This window comes from Dendrobates tinctorius, unplaced genomic scaffold (genome assembly GCF_039654945.1).
Source record: "Dendrobates tinctorius isolate UK_male_01 unplaced genomic scaffold, ASM3965494v1 ptg000065l, whole genome shotgun sequence".
Lineage (NCBI taxonomy): Eukaryota > Metazoa > Chordata > Amphibia > Anura > Dendrobatidae > Dendrobates > Dendrobates tinctorius.
In genome coordinates this window covers 17647480-17660662 of record NW_027361733.1, presented here as the reverse complement: position 1 = coordinate 17660662, position 13183 = coordinate 17647480, and the positions used below count along the sequence as shown (strand labels likewise).

Sequence of the window (13183 nt, the reverse complement as noted above, 5' to 3'; positions counted from 1 at the left end):
CATCAAAACAGTGAAGAACAGTTAATATCCATTCACTCATATCCATATATGTGAAAGTCAATTTGACATTACTATGACAGCGTTTGCATTAAATAACTTGAGGGGTTGGACATACTCCTAGTAGACTTATTTGTCTTATATACATCTTGTAGTTGGTGGTCACACATGAATTAGCCAATGTCATTTAAAATAATTCATATAATCATTGTTAGCCTAATGCACATAGAGTGCTGCTGTTTTTTGTTGGTTTCTATCAATCTATCTATCTATCTATCTATCTATCTATCTATCTATCTATCTATCCATCATCTATCTATCTGTCTATCTATGTCTGTCTATCTATGTCTGTCTATCTATTATCTATCTATCTACCGTATATACTCGTGTATAAGCCAAGTTTTTCAGCACATTTTTTTGTGCTGAAAATGCCGCCCTCGGCTTATACACAAGTCAATAGTCCCAAAAAGCTGGCGGAGGAGGGAGAGAGGTGGAGCAGCGGGTGAGAGAAGACAGGAGCCCGCAGCTGCGACTGTAACTGTGCCCGCTGCTAAAGAGAAATGAATATTCATTTCTCTTATAGCATGCACAGCTTCCAGAAGACATCCTACTCACCCTCCTGCGCACCCTGCATCTCGTTGGTTCCGGCCTCCAGTAGCTCTTCCTATGCTGAGCGATCATGTGGCCCCACTCATTAAGGTAATTAATATGCATGCGTCTCCACTCTGATAGGCGTGGAGTGAATATTCATTACCTTAATGAGCGGGGCCATGTGATCGCTTGGCACAGGAAGAGCAGCTGGAGGCCGGAACGAGATGCTGTGAGAGTGCGCAGGTGGGTGAGTAGGAATTTTTTTTTGTAATAGGAAGCATACATACAAGGATGGGAGGGGGGAGCCATGCACACCAAGACAGCTAAGAGGGGGGCCACACATACCAGGACAACGATGGGTGGAGCAATGAATACAAGGATGGGATGGGAGAGCCATGCATACCAGGACAGCGACAGGGGGAGCCATGCATGCAAGGAGAGAGATGGGGGAGCCATGCATACAAGGATAGGGACTAGGAGCCACGTGGGCCGTGGGGTACACGGTACCAGGCCGGTCGTCTTAAAGGGATGTGTCACAGTGGCAGTGACCCGGTCCGTGGTCCCAGGTGGTCATGTAAAATGGGTGTATTGATTAGGGATAAAGTTTAGTAGTGATTCGTGATGCCAGTTGGAGTGTTCGACTGTAGTATAGCCGGCACTGCAGACGATCTCTGGGGGAGTAGATGGTGTCGTCAGTGCAGATGTTTAACCCCCAGAGATTGTGATGGAAGTAGAAGGCATGGAGTAATAAGGCAGGAGACAAGGAAAGTCACTGTATCATTTACTGTAGTTCAGGTGCAGTTCAGAGGAGATATTACAACTCTCACCAGGTTACAGTCTGCTCTGCAGAATGGGAGTTATCCTTCTCTCTGCTGTGACTTGGTGTAAACTTCCTGCTATTCTTATCCCTTCAGGAACCAAGGCTTCCTGGAGTTTGGAACTTCCAGTATAGCCACTACTCACTGTGTTTTCCTCCTCTTGCAGCTTTGAGCCTGTGTGAAGCTCAAGTTCCTTCTTGCACAATCCTTCACTGATCCTAGTTTGCTGCAGTCTTCCCGGGGAAAACACTCTGCTGTTGGTTGTATAAACCCACACAGTCTCTCAGCTTACCACCCTGCTCTAAAGCAAGGATGGCCTAGGGTCTGACTCCCTGATTCTTCTTAGCTTTACTCCTGGAGGGAGCACATGTCATGGCTTCCAGGAGCATTCTCCATCTTCTCCTTCACCCTCTTTTTCACCGAAAAACAACAACTTGACTCCTCCCCCTCCCAGTTAGGGTATGTCTGCAAAGCTCTAAGCTTCACACACTTAAGGGAGTGAGGTAAATTGTGTGTGTGTGTTGTGGTCTCTAGCAGAGAAAGCATAACTCCCATTGCTTACAAAACACATGCAAAACAGTACATTTTTAACCATTTTGTGGCGGTAAAGACGTAGGGTGCCACACATACAATGACAGGGACGGGGGGAGCCATGCATACCATGACAGCGACGGGAGGAGTCATGTATACAAGGATAGGGACAGGGGAGCCATGTATACTAGGACAGGGATGAGGGGACAATGCATACCCGGCTTATACTCGAGTCAGTAAGTTGACCCAGTTTTTCGTGGCAAAATTAGGTGCCTCGGCTTATACTCGAGTATATACGGTATCTATCTATTAATCTATCTATCTATCTATCTATCTATCTATCTATCTATCTATCTATCTATAGTTGAAGCCAGAAGTTTACATACACAATATAAAAAGATACATATGTATGTTTTTCTCAATATCTAACATTAAATCAGAATAAACCTTTCCCGTTTTAGGTCAATTAGGATTACCAGAATTATTAATATTTGCCAAATGCCAGAATAATGAGAGAAAGAATGTTTTAAGGAATTTTTATTACTAACTGCAAAGTCAAAAGTTTACAATTTACAATTCTGGTATTGCAGAGCTCTATTAACAATTCTGGAATGCCCATATGATGATGTCATGTGTTTGGAAGCTTCTGAAACCATTGCTTCTTTGTGTAGCATCATGGGAAAGTCTCTTTTCCAGCCATCATACCGCTCAGGAAGGAGACGGGTTCTGTGTCCCAGGGATGAACGTGCTTTGGTCTGACATGTGCATATCAACCAAAGGACAAAAGCAAAAGATCTTGTGAAAATGATGGCGGAAGCTGGTTAAATTGTGTCAATATCCACAGTGAAACGAGTAATGTATCAACATGGGCTGAAAGGACACTCTGCCAGGAAGAAGCCATTACTCTAAAAGAAACATAAAAAAGCCATACTAATGTTTGCAAATGTACACAGGAACAAAGACCTTAATTTTTGGAGACTTGTCCTGTGGTCTGATGAATCTAAAATTGAACTTTTTGGGCATAATGACCATCGATACGTTTGGAGGAAAAAAGGGGAAGCTTGAAAACGTAAAGAACAGCATCTCAACTGTGAAACATGGGGGTGGCAGCATCATGTTGTGGGGTTGTTTTTCTGTAGGAGGGACTGGTGCAATTCACAAAATAGATGGCATCATGAGAAAAGATCATTATGTGGCAATAATGAAGTGACATCTCAGGACATCAGCCAGGAAGTTAAATCTTAGGTGGAAATGGGTCTTCCAAATGGACAATGACCCGAAGCATACTGCCAAAATGGTAACAAAGTGGCTTAAGGATAACAAAGTCAATGTTTTGGAGTGGCCATCATAAAACTTTGATCTCAAACCTACTGAAAATTTATTGGCAAAACTGAAAAGGCCGGTGCAAGCAAGGCGACCTACAAACCTGGATCAGTTACACCAGTTTTGTCAGGAGAAATGGGCCCAAATTCTGACCAACTATTGTGAGAAGCTTGTGGAAGGATATCCCAAACGTTTGTCCCAAGTCATTCAGTTTAAGGGCAATGGTACCAAACAGTAATGAAATGTACAGTGGGTACAGAAAGTATTCAGACCCCTTTAAATTTTTCACTCTTTGTTTCATTGCAGCCATTTGGTAAATTAAAAAAAAAATAAAAAAAATCGGCTCTTAGAAACCCGCTGTTTACCTTAGATACCAGCGTGCACGCTGGTTTCCAGGGTAAACAGCAGGTATCCAAGAGCCACGCGGCTCTTAGAAACCCACTGTTTACCTTAGATACCAGCATGCAGTGTCGCTGATCACTGGTCTCTCGCTGCCACACGCAGCGATGTGTGCTGGCCGGCGGGAGACCAACGATCAAAAAATGGCCCAGGATGATCCTGCATGATCAGCGATACCCGACAGGGGGGGCCAGTCACTGGTGTTTGTCACACACAGCGATGTCGCTGGCAAGATCGCTGATGCGTCACAAAATCAGCGATCTCGCTGTGTGTGATGGGGCCTAAAGAGTGAAAAATTTAAAGGGCTGAATACTTTCCGTACACACTGTATGAAAACTTTTGACTTTGCACTAAGTAAAAAAACTAATGATTATATCTATCAAAAGCCATAAATAAAATACAACTAAAGACAATATTAATTCCATCTCTAAAAGAAATCTGCTTGTTGATGGTTTCCAGGCAGCAGTAATTGATGCCTATTACACTCATAAAAAAAAAGCAACAGAAACACCAGAAAAAGAAAATGAGATAATTCTACGAGAATGTCAGATTTTAACTCTGTCGTCCATAAAGACCATAATAACATAAGACTCTGCGTCATTTGACCGTTATAATAATTCCAGCAGACATCTTAATGACACGTAAGACCATTTGTTCTTTCCACTTTGACGTATTTCTTTTGAGCCCGAAACAATTATATATATATAAAAAAAATGACTTTTAAGCATAGACAGAAATGAATCACATTTCCGGCATTTTTGCTCGTCCTCGTATTGGTTGTTGCGGAAAGGTCTTCATTGTTCTGTCTTAAAAGGGCATAAAATATCAGAAATAATCTACATAAATCATTTTTTCTTCACTTCTTATGTCAATACCTTTCTAGGAAGATTTATGGAAATTTATTTTAGCAAATGAGTTGTGTTACCAATAGCAACAGCGTATGGCACGGTGTCTGACATTCTCCACGGTGCCCGCCAGGAGTAGTAACCTAAATGTATGGGGCACGAATCGCTGTGCGCAGTCACATGGTTTCAAGTATGAGCTCCTCCGGACAGTCCTACAGGATAGGAAAGGCTACCAAGGTGTGATCGGTGCAGATCTGACAGCTACTTTTTACGTTTTTTAAGATGCCACATTCACATTGTGACTTATTTTTACTTAAATTCATGTATTTGTGGCAAAAAATTATTTTTGCAGTTGGGTTTCATTACAATTTTTGCACCATTTAGCTTTTAGAGGCTCTTTGTTTCCAAGCACCGTCAACTTTGATGTGGTCTGTGGCCATAAATCAGCTGAGAAAGTCAGGTGAAAAAGCTACACACTTTCCCATGTCCATTTTCCATCTGTGGTTTTCACGGATTGCACTCGTACTTGTATTAGTTTATGGGACTGTGTGCATGTCCAATTTTTTGACTGAACGGAGGGGGTCTACATAAAATATCACAGACGTGCCCAATTTTGAACTGAGAGATCAAAATCGCCAATACAAGTCTATGGGTTTGCGAAAAAATTGAACCACACTGACATTGGGGGTCAGAATGAAGAAGGTGGAGAAACTTTTTTTTTTAAATTTCTCTACTTACGAGAAAAATGGATGAAACTTGGAGAACACTCTGATCGTAGTCTGATCAAAGTGTGATTATAAGAGTAGGTCTCAAAGTGTGATTATAAGTAGTATTTCTCATACATGGAAAAATCGGATTTGTGAATAAGCCCTTAATTAAACCCAATTGCCAAAAAAAAACCCTTGTCCCCAGAGGTGGACAGCCCCTTAAAGACTTGCGCTTCACCCTGTCTTCTGCACACCATTGCTCACTTTGTCTTAATGTGAATGTTTCCTCATGGTTTTATTTTTGCAATGTTTGCCCCTGAATCACAACTTTTTTTCCCATAAAGAAACATTGAATTTGCAGCACACATCTTGTTCTCAGAAATTATGGGTTATGGGTCAGAAATTATTTCTAGCAAATGCTCGAGAATGGCCTATGATTAAGGCATACTTTCCTCCTAATATGAGGTATCTACCTGATGGGGAACCTTCATCCTTCTTCTGGATCAACACTGTGAATGAAAAGGATTGTCCCAACATGTACATTTTTCAGCAACCTACTGGATAGGTAATATCTTGCAGATCATATTGGGCCATGTACCTGAACCCCCACTGATCTCGAGAATGGGGGGCTGAAGTGTCCCTTAGAATGTAGTGGGGGCCACACATGTTCCCTCTGCTCCAATCATTGTCTATGGCGCTGCTTATTTATGGTGCTCGGCTTTCTCCGGCACAGCCCAGTCCTCAGGTTGAGGCAGTTTTCTACAAGTCTAGAGGAAGGCGGTAGATAGGAGTTCTTGAAAGAAATAGTTTACACAGACTTTTCTAAGACTTTTCATTAAAAAAAGATATATTATTGAGGCTGCTACTTGTCGAGGATCCTTGTCTTGAGACCCTCATCGACTGATCGTAGCACCAATGTGAAATGCAAAGAACAGTGTATGGGCTCTATAGTAAGTTTCTGCGTCCATCTATTGTTCTCTACTATTAAAGGGAATCTATCAACAGGTTTGCTATACAATCTGATAGCAGCATGATTTTGGGGCAGAGACCCTGATTACAGTGATTATCACTTGCTGGGCTGCTTTCTGCAGTTTTAATAGAATCCCTGTTTTTCCTGCTTCAAATCTACCAGTTCTCTGAATGCTGGACCTGGCCCACACCCGTGATTGGCAGCTTCCTGTGTGCACTGTCAGTAAGCTACCAATCAGTAATGGGACAGGGTTACACATATTAGCTGGACTCCCTGGCACGAGACACCTAGTCTTCTAGTGATAATCTCCTACTTGTAAAACACTGATTGTGTTGAAACTACAGCAAGCAAGTGACCTGTCCCTTTAATCAGGCTCTCTGCCCCTACATTGTGCTACCCTCAGTTTTAAAAGGAAAAACTTGCTGACAGATTCCATTTTATAGATCTATAGTGACTGCTCCTCATAATTATGAGGAGCATATACAATCTTGTAGATTGTAAGCTTGCGAGCAGGGACCTCACTCCTAATGTCATTGTTTGAATTGTCTTAACTTGTATTGAATTTATTGTCTGTACATGTCCCCGCTTAATTGTAAAGTGCTGCGGAATATGTTGGCGCTATATAAATAAAAATTATTATTATTATTATGACAGTTCCAGAGATCATTTCTAATTGACAAGTGAAAAAAGTATAAAAAATTTTGCTTGGACTCGAAACCTATTTTTTCACTTTAACGCTACGCCATTCAATCTAGTTTATACCTAACCAGAAACCACTATATTGACTTATCAAGGACAAGTCAAGGTCAAGTCTGGACCTTAAAATAAAGAAGCCATTCGAAGTGGTGGTGAAACATGTTTAAGATTTCAAAACAAGTCTAGATGACAATGAGTGTCCATCATTAGTTATATTATAACTTACATGACTTAAATCCTTAAAGGGAACCTGTTATGTATTTTTTGACCCAGAAACCGCCATCAGTATTTAAAGTGAACCGGTCACCAGGTTTTCCTAATATAAAGTACAGCCATCGCCTGTAAGTCCTCTGTTACAGCATACTTCCTGATTTTCTATTCTTTTGCATGTTTGTCACACTTAAGTGTTTCAGAAGATAACACAAGTAAACACAAAAGTAATTTTTAAAAGAAGGACTTTATTATTAAAGGAAAAAGAAATCCAAACCTTCAGAGCCCTGTGTGAAAAAGTGATTGCCCCCTAAACCTAATAACTGGTTCAGCCACACTTAGGAGCAATAACTGCAATCAAATGTTTGCGATAACTGACAATGCGGCTTATACAATGCTCTGGAGGAATTTTGGCCAACTCATCTATGCAGAATTGTTGTAATTCAGCCACATTGGAGAGTTTCCGAGCATGAAACTTTTTTTAAGGTCATGCCACAGCATGTCAATTTAGTTAAAGGACAGGACTTTGACTAGGCCACTCCAAAATCAATCTTATTTTTCTTAAGCCATTAAGAGGTGCACTTGCTGGTGTGTTTTGGATCATTGTCCTGCTACATAAACCAAGTGCGCTTCAACTTGAGGTAATGAATAGATGGCTGGACATTTTCCTTAAGGATTGTTTGGTAGACAGCAGAATTCATGGTCCCATTTACCACAACAAGTCTTCCAGGTAGTGATGCAGCAAAACAGCCCCAAACCATCACACTACCACCACCATATTTTACTGTTGGTATGATATTCCTTTTCTGAAATGTTGTGTTACTTTTATGCCAAATGTATTGGAACTTACACCTTCCAAAAAAGTTCAACTTTTGTCTCGCAGTCCAAACAAAAGTCTTGGAGATCATCAAGATGTTTTCTGGCAAAACTGAGATGAGCCTTTATGTTCTTATTGCTCAACAGTAATTTTCATTTTGGAACTCTGCCACGCAGGCCATTTTTGCTCAGTCTCTTTCTTCTGGTGGAACCATGAACACTGACCTTAACTGAGACAAGTGAGGCCTACAGTTCTTTGAATGTTGTTGAGGGTTTTTTGTGACCTCTTGAATGAATCATTGCTGCACACATAAGGTAATTTTGGTCGGTCAGCAAGGACTGGGAAGGTTCACCACTGTTCCATGTTTTCGCCATTTGTAGATAATGGCTCTCATTGTGGTTCCCTGGAGTCCGAACGCTTGAGAAATTGCTTTATAACCTTTCTCAGACTGATAGATCTGAATTACCTTGTTTCTCAATTGTTTCAAAATTTCTTTGGATTGCGACATGATGTCTAGCTTTTGAGGTTCTTTGACAGGCAGGTCTTATTTAAGTGATTTCTTGATTGAGAACAGGCATGGAAGTAACCAGGTCTGCATGTTGATAGGGAATTTGAACTCAGTTTCTCAAAAATGTGATAAACCACTTTTTCACACAGGACCTTGTAGTTTTGGATTTCTTTTTCCCTTAATAATAAAAGCCTTAATTTAAAAACTGTATTTTGTGTTTTCTTGTGTTATGTTAGTGTAATATTTAAATTTGTTTGGTGATCTGAAACATTTAAGCGTGACAAACATGCAAAAGAATAGGAAATCAGGAAGGGGCTTTTTCACACAACTGTATATGTCACCAATCCGCTCTGCAAGGCACAAAAAAAGACATTTTACTATACTCACATAGGCCAGGTCCAGTCCGATAGGTGTCTCTGCTTTGTGTGCTTGACATGTCTAATGTAATCTACCCAGTGTCCCCCATCGCGCTCCTGTACAGAAACACTTCTCTCTTCCCTGCCATGGGCAGAGCAAAGTACTGTAGTGCCAGAGAAATCCTAATTTCTGTAATATGTAAATGAACTGTTAAGATCTTTGGGTCGGACAGGGAACTCCCTGAGTATCTGCCTCCAGAGCTTTTTATACATGAAAGTGGCATTACCAGTGTGAGACATATAGATCAGATGAGCAGACTGTCAATCATAACATGTCTCACACTGGTATCGCCTCCTTAAAATAAGCTCTGGAGGCAGATTCTCAGGGAGATCTATGCCTGGCCCATAGATCTTAACGGCTCATTTACATATAAGAAAAACGTTTCTGGAATAAGACATCAGATCACAGACATCAAGGTGTCATTTTATTCAGCTTCCTATGACCTACATGCACAGATAGATGGCTTAGTAGGGTTGATCCTTCTGACATATTCCCTTTTAGAAAGTGAGTCAATACACAATAGTACAATACTACAAAAGGATGTATGTGCAAAATATACTATTTTTTTCTGGTGTGTGTGGGTGTGAGTGGTTTTCATCTTAGCTGGCTCTTATTTTCTTTTGTCCGTTCTGTTAAATCTTCTACTCTAAAGACTGTTTTAGACTCTATTCTTTATGTCTATCAATGATGGTGGATATTATGTGTCGTCCTTTATTGTCCAATAATTATAATTATTTCAAAATGGCTTTGACACAATCTGTAAAGTTAATTGAAAATTTCGAGATTCTACAAGACGTATTGCAGTGATGGAAAATTCTACCAACACATTAGAACATAAGTGATAAGAATAATTATAATAACTGCGACCCTCAAGGTCAGTCACACAGGGGCCACAATGAACCCAAGGAATCGCACATTTGCAGGTGTGAAACTTGTTGAGTTTACAGTTTTCAAACTGCTACAACATAATCCAATAAAAGAAAAATAAAAAATATAGAAATTTGTTCTTTTCACTTATCTTCTTTTATACAGTTTGCACAAGGTTACTACAGCAAACCCTCCATAGTCTGATCCTGCAACTCATCTGCCCTACATATTCTTGAAAAATTAAAGTAGTTGGTAACCATGGAGACTCATAGGACTGCATAGGCGCTGCCTACACAAAACGGACGGAGTTGCTTTATTTTATTTTTTTAAATAGGGCTTGGGAATAAAGGAAAGTGCAAGGGTACATATCTTCATTTGCAAACTACTATAGGGAGAATATATTTATTCAGGCTGGATTATCGGATAAAGAGGATGCATTAAATCCGAGGAAGGTTTGTGACTCCTAGTTATGAGTAATTACCGTGGGTTATGTCTCCCACCGGTGTTGGGGACTTCTAATATACATGACAGAGTCGGTATAAGTGCCAGCAGTGTGGATATATAATATATGTTCGCTCCCTGTGTATATAGAACTTTATTATGTATAAGGGAGCACTCCGTGTCTACATAACCCTCTCATTAAAATATCCAAGGCAAACAATGAGCTCCTCACCAGATTTAATGATAATTTATTGCAGGATTGACATTTTGGTCCTTGGATCAAACCTTTCCCTGGAGAATCCTGCATGAAATTAGCGCAATAGTTAAGTCCTTTATTAAGTCTATGCAAGATAAATATAGAGCGGGTGGAAGGAAAGATATCAAGCTCAGCTCATTGTTCTTTTTCATTTATTTCTTTTAATTAAAAGGGTTCCATTTTTTTCCACATCTTGACCTCCTTCCTCTACATAACTTGTCCTGTAGGTCGGTGGGTGCCCAGGTCCTGAGACCCCCAATGGTTGCTTAGAAATCTGCTCTGTAGCACCTCTATTCAGCAGGCAGAAGAACTGAGCTCCTACATGCTTACACGTCGGACTATGGGCTCAATACTTATCCTTTTATTTAATGGTTTCCCTCAATATATACCTTTTTTAAAAAAAAAAAAAATTCATTATTTGTTTCATCAGTTTTTCCATTACTGATCCAAATAGATTGGACACCTAATCCATAAAATGCTATCAGATTTTCAAGCTGTGTTCTTGGATCAAGTATATTACTAACAAAATGTGACGCGCATTTGTATACAGACCTGCCTCCTGAGTCTACACTTTGTAGGACCAGCATTCGCTGCAATTACTACTGCAAGTCTTTTGGGTTATGTTTCTACCAGCTTTGAACATCTAGAGCTCGTCACTGCAGAGTATGAGATCTGAGTTGGCTAGATGATAAGCTCTGGACTGAGTCTCTTCTTTTCTGAAGAGGCAATTTGCATATTTAATTTCCCAAAGGAGCCCTTCACGGTGAAGTCTACTTACATTGGCATGCCAAGGCCAGTTTGTCACTCTCCACAAGAAGAAATGTTATCCCTTCGACGATTGCCCTGTATTTAGCTCCATCTATCTTCCTATCAACTATGAGCAGCTTCCCAGTCCTTGCTGAAGAAAATCATCCCCACAGCAAAATGCTGCCACCACTATGGGTAATGGTGGGGATGGTCTTTTCAGAGTAATGTGCAATGTTAGATTTCCACCACACACAGTGTTTTGAATTTAGTACAAAAAGTTTGACTTTGATCTTATCTGACCATGGTACCTTCTTCCACATTCTAGCTGTGTCTCCTACATGGATTTTTGCAAATGCAAACAGGACTTTTTATGGCTTGCTTTCAAAAATCACTTTCTTATTACCACACTTCCATGAAGGTCAGATTCGTGGAGTATGCGACTAATAGTTGTCGTGTACACAGATTCTCCCACCTAAGCAGTGGATTTCTGCAGCTCCTCCAGCGTGACAATGGGCCTCTTGGCTGCTTCTCTAATTAGGGTTCTCCTTGATGTCAGTTTAGGTGGACGACCATATCTTGGCAGGTTTGCAGTTGTGCTTCCATTTTTGGATGATGGATTGAACAGTGCTCCATGAGATTTTTAGAGCTTGTGCTTTATTTTTTTTATAACCTAACCCTGCTTTACTTTTCTCAACAACTTTATACCTCACATGTTTGGTATGTTCCTTGGATTTCATGATACTATTTGATCCCAAATATTCTCAAACAAACCTCTGAGGTCTTCACATGATATCTTACGTTGTACTGAGAATAAATTATACACTTAATTTACTAATTATGTGACTTTGGTTGGCAACTGTTCACTCAGGATTTTATTTAGGGGTATTAGACTACAGGGGGCTGAGTACAAATGCATGTCAAGATTCGACCAACTGAAGTGACAACTGAAATGTATTTTTGCTGTTTTTCCTTAATATAATTGTGCCTTTTATTCTTCAGGTTAATCTGATGCTTAACGGGAAGCCGGTCATATCAGCCTTTGCCGGGGACAAAGATGTCACTCGTGAGGCAGCTACCAATGGAGTTCTCCTTTATTTGGATAAAGAGGACAAAGTTTACTTAAAACTAGAGAAAGGCAACCTGGTTGGGGGTTGGCAGTACTCCACCTTCTCTGGCTTCTTGGTGTTCCCTCTGTGATGTGTGTGACAATCACTGTGGTGCTGGAGACTGGACAATCCATTCACCTATGTAATTCGAAGATCATTCTTGTCATCGATGGATTATTGTCTCTTGACTGACTTCTCAAGGTGGAATTTGGAGTCGAATTCTAGAAACATTTCAAAGAAAATTTATTGTGTGTTTGCAGTATATCTGGAGTCCATCAGACAATGAATATATATGCCTAATGTTACAATTCTAAAGCTGCCTGCAACTTATATTTAACAAAAGGAAGGTTTTTTTGGCTAAAACGGGAAAAACGTCATGGGCCAATGCGATAAGGACAATGGAGGCTAATTCAGTTAATTTTTGGTTGCAGACTGCAATTGTGAACAGTCCAATCACTTAAAAAAGTCTAAAAGTCTAAAAAATAATTTCACCAATGTTGTAAGCTAAATGGACGATCACAAACTGACATGTTGATGTAATCTTGTGAATGTGAAATGCTAACCAAGTGGTTTGGAGGTAAAGGGGAAGTATCCATGGTTGTTGAGTTTTTTTGTTTTCTTAAAGGACACCTATGGACTTGCCTTTCACATAGTATTTCTGTTTGTTACTTATTTTCCCACTGTGTGTCCTGTATTGACTGTTGCAGTAGCAGCACAGGCACGTAGAGATGAGAAGACCAAAACGTTGAAGTTCAGGGTTCTTACTGTATGCTTCGTTTCTGATGCTGAACTCTGAATATGCACTTCTCCCGAAAGTCTTTTTTAATGTTTGAAGTTCCGGGGTAAGTTTGGGAGGAGAGAGAGAGACAGAAAATTTTCCTTCTCTGAAATTCGGGTCCTCATACATTTCATTAGGGTTTGGGTTCAGGTTCAAGTT

The 13183-nt window shown here is 40.3% G+C and overlaps 1 protein-coding gene across 1 annotated transcript in view; it reads left to right on the top strand.

The window, feature by feature from the left end:
- CBLN4 (cerebellin 4 precursor) overlaps positions 1-12894 on the top strand; it is a 54351-nt gene extending 41457 nt beyond the window's left edge. Inside the window, exon 3 of the mRNA XM_073580658.1 lies at positions 12140-12894. Coding sequence (XP_073436759.1) covers positions 12140-12337 — 198 coding nt within the window. The 3' untranslated portion in view covers positions 12338-12894. The remainder of the gene's footprint in view (positions 1-12139) is intronic.
- The last annotated feature ends 289 nt before the right edge of the window (positions 12895-13183 follow it).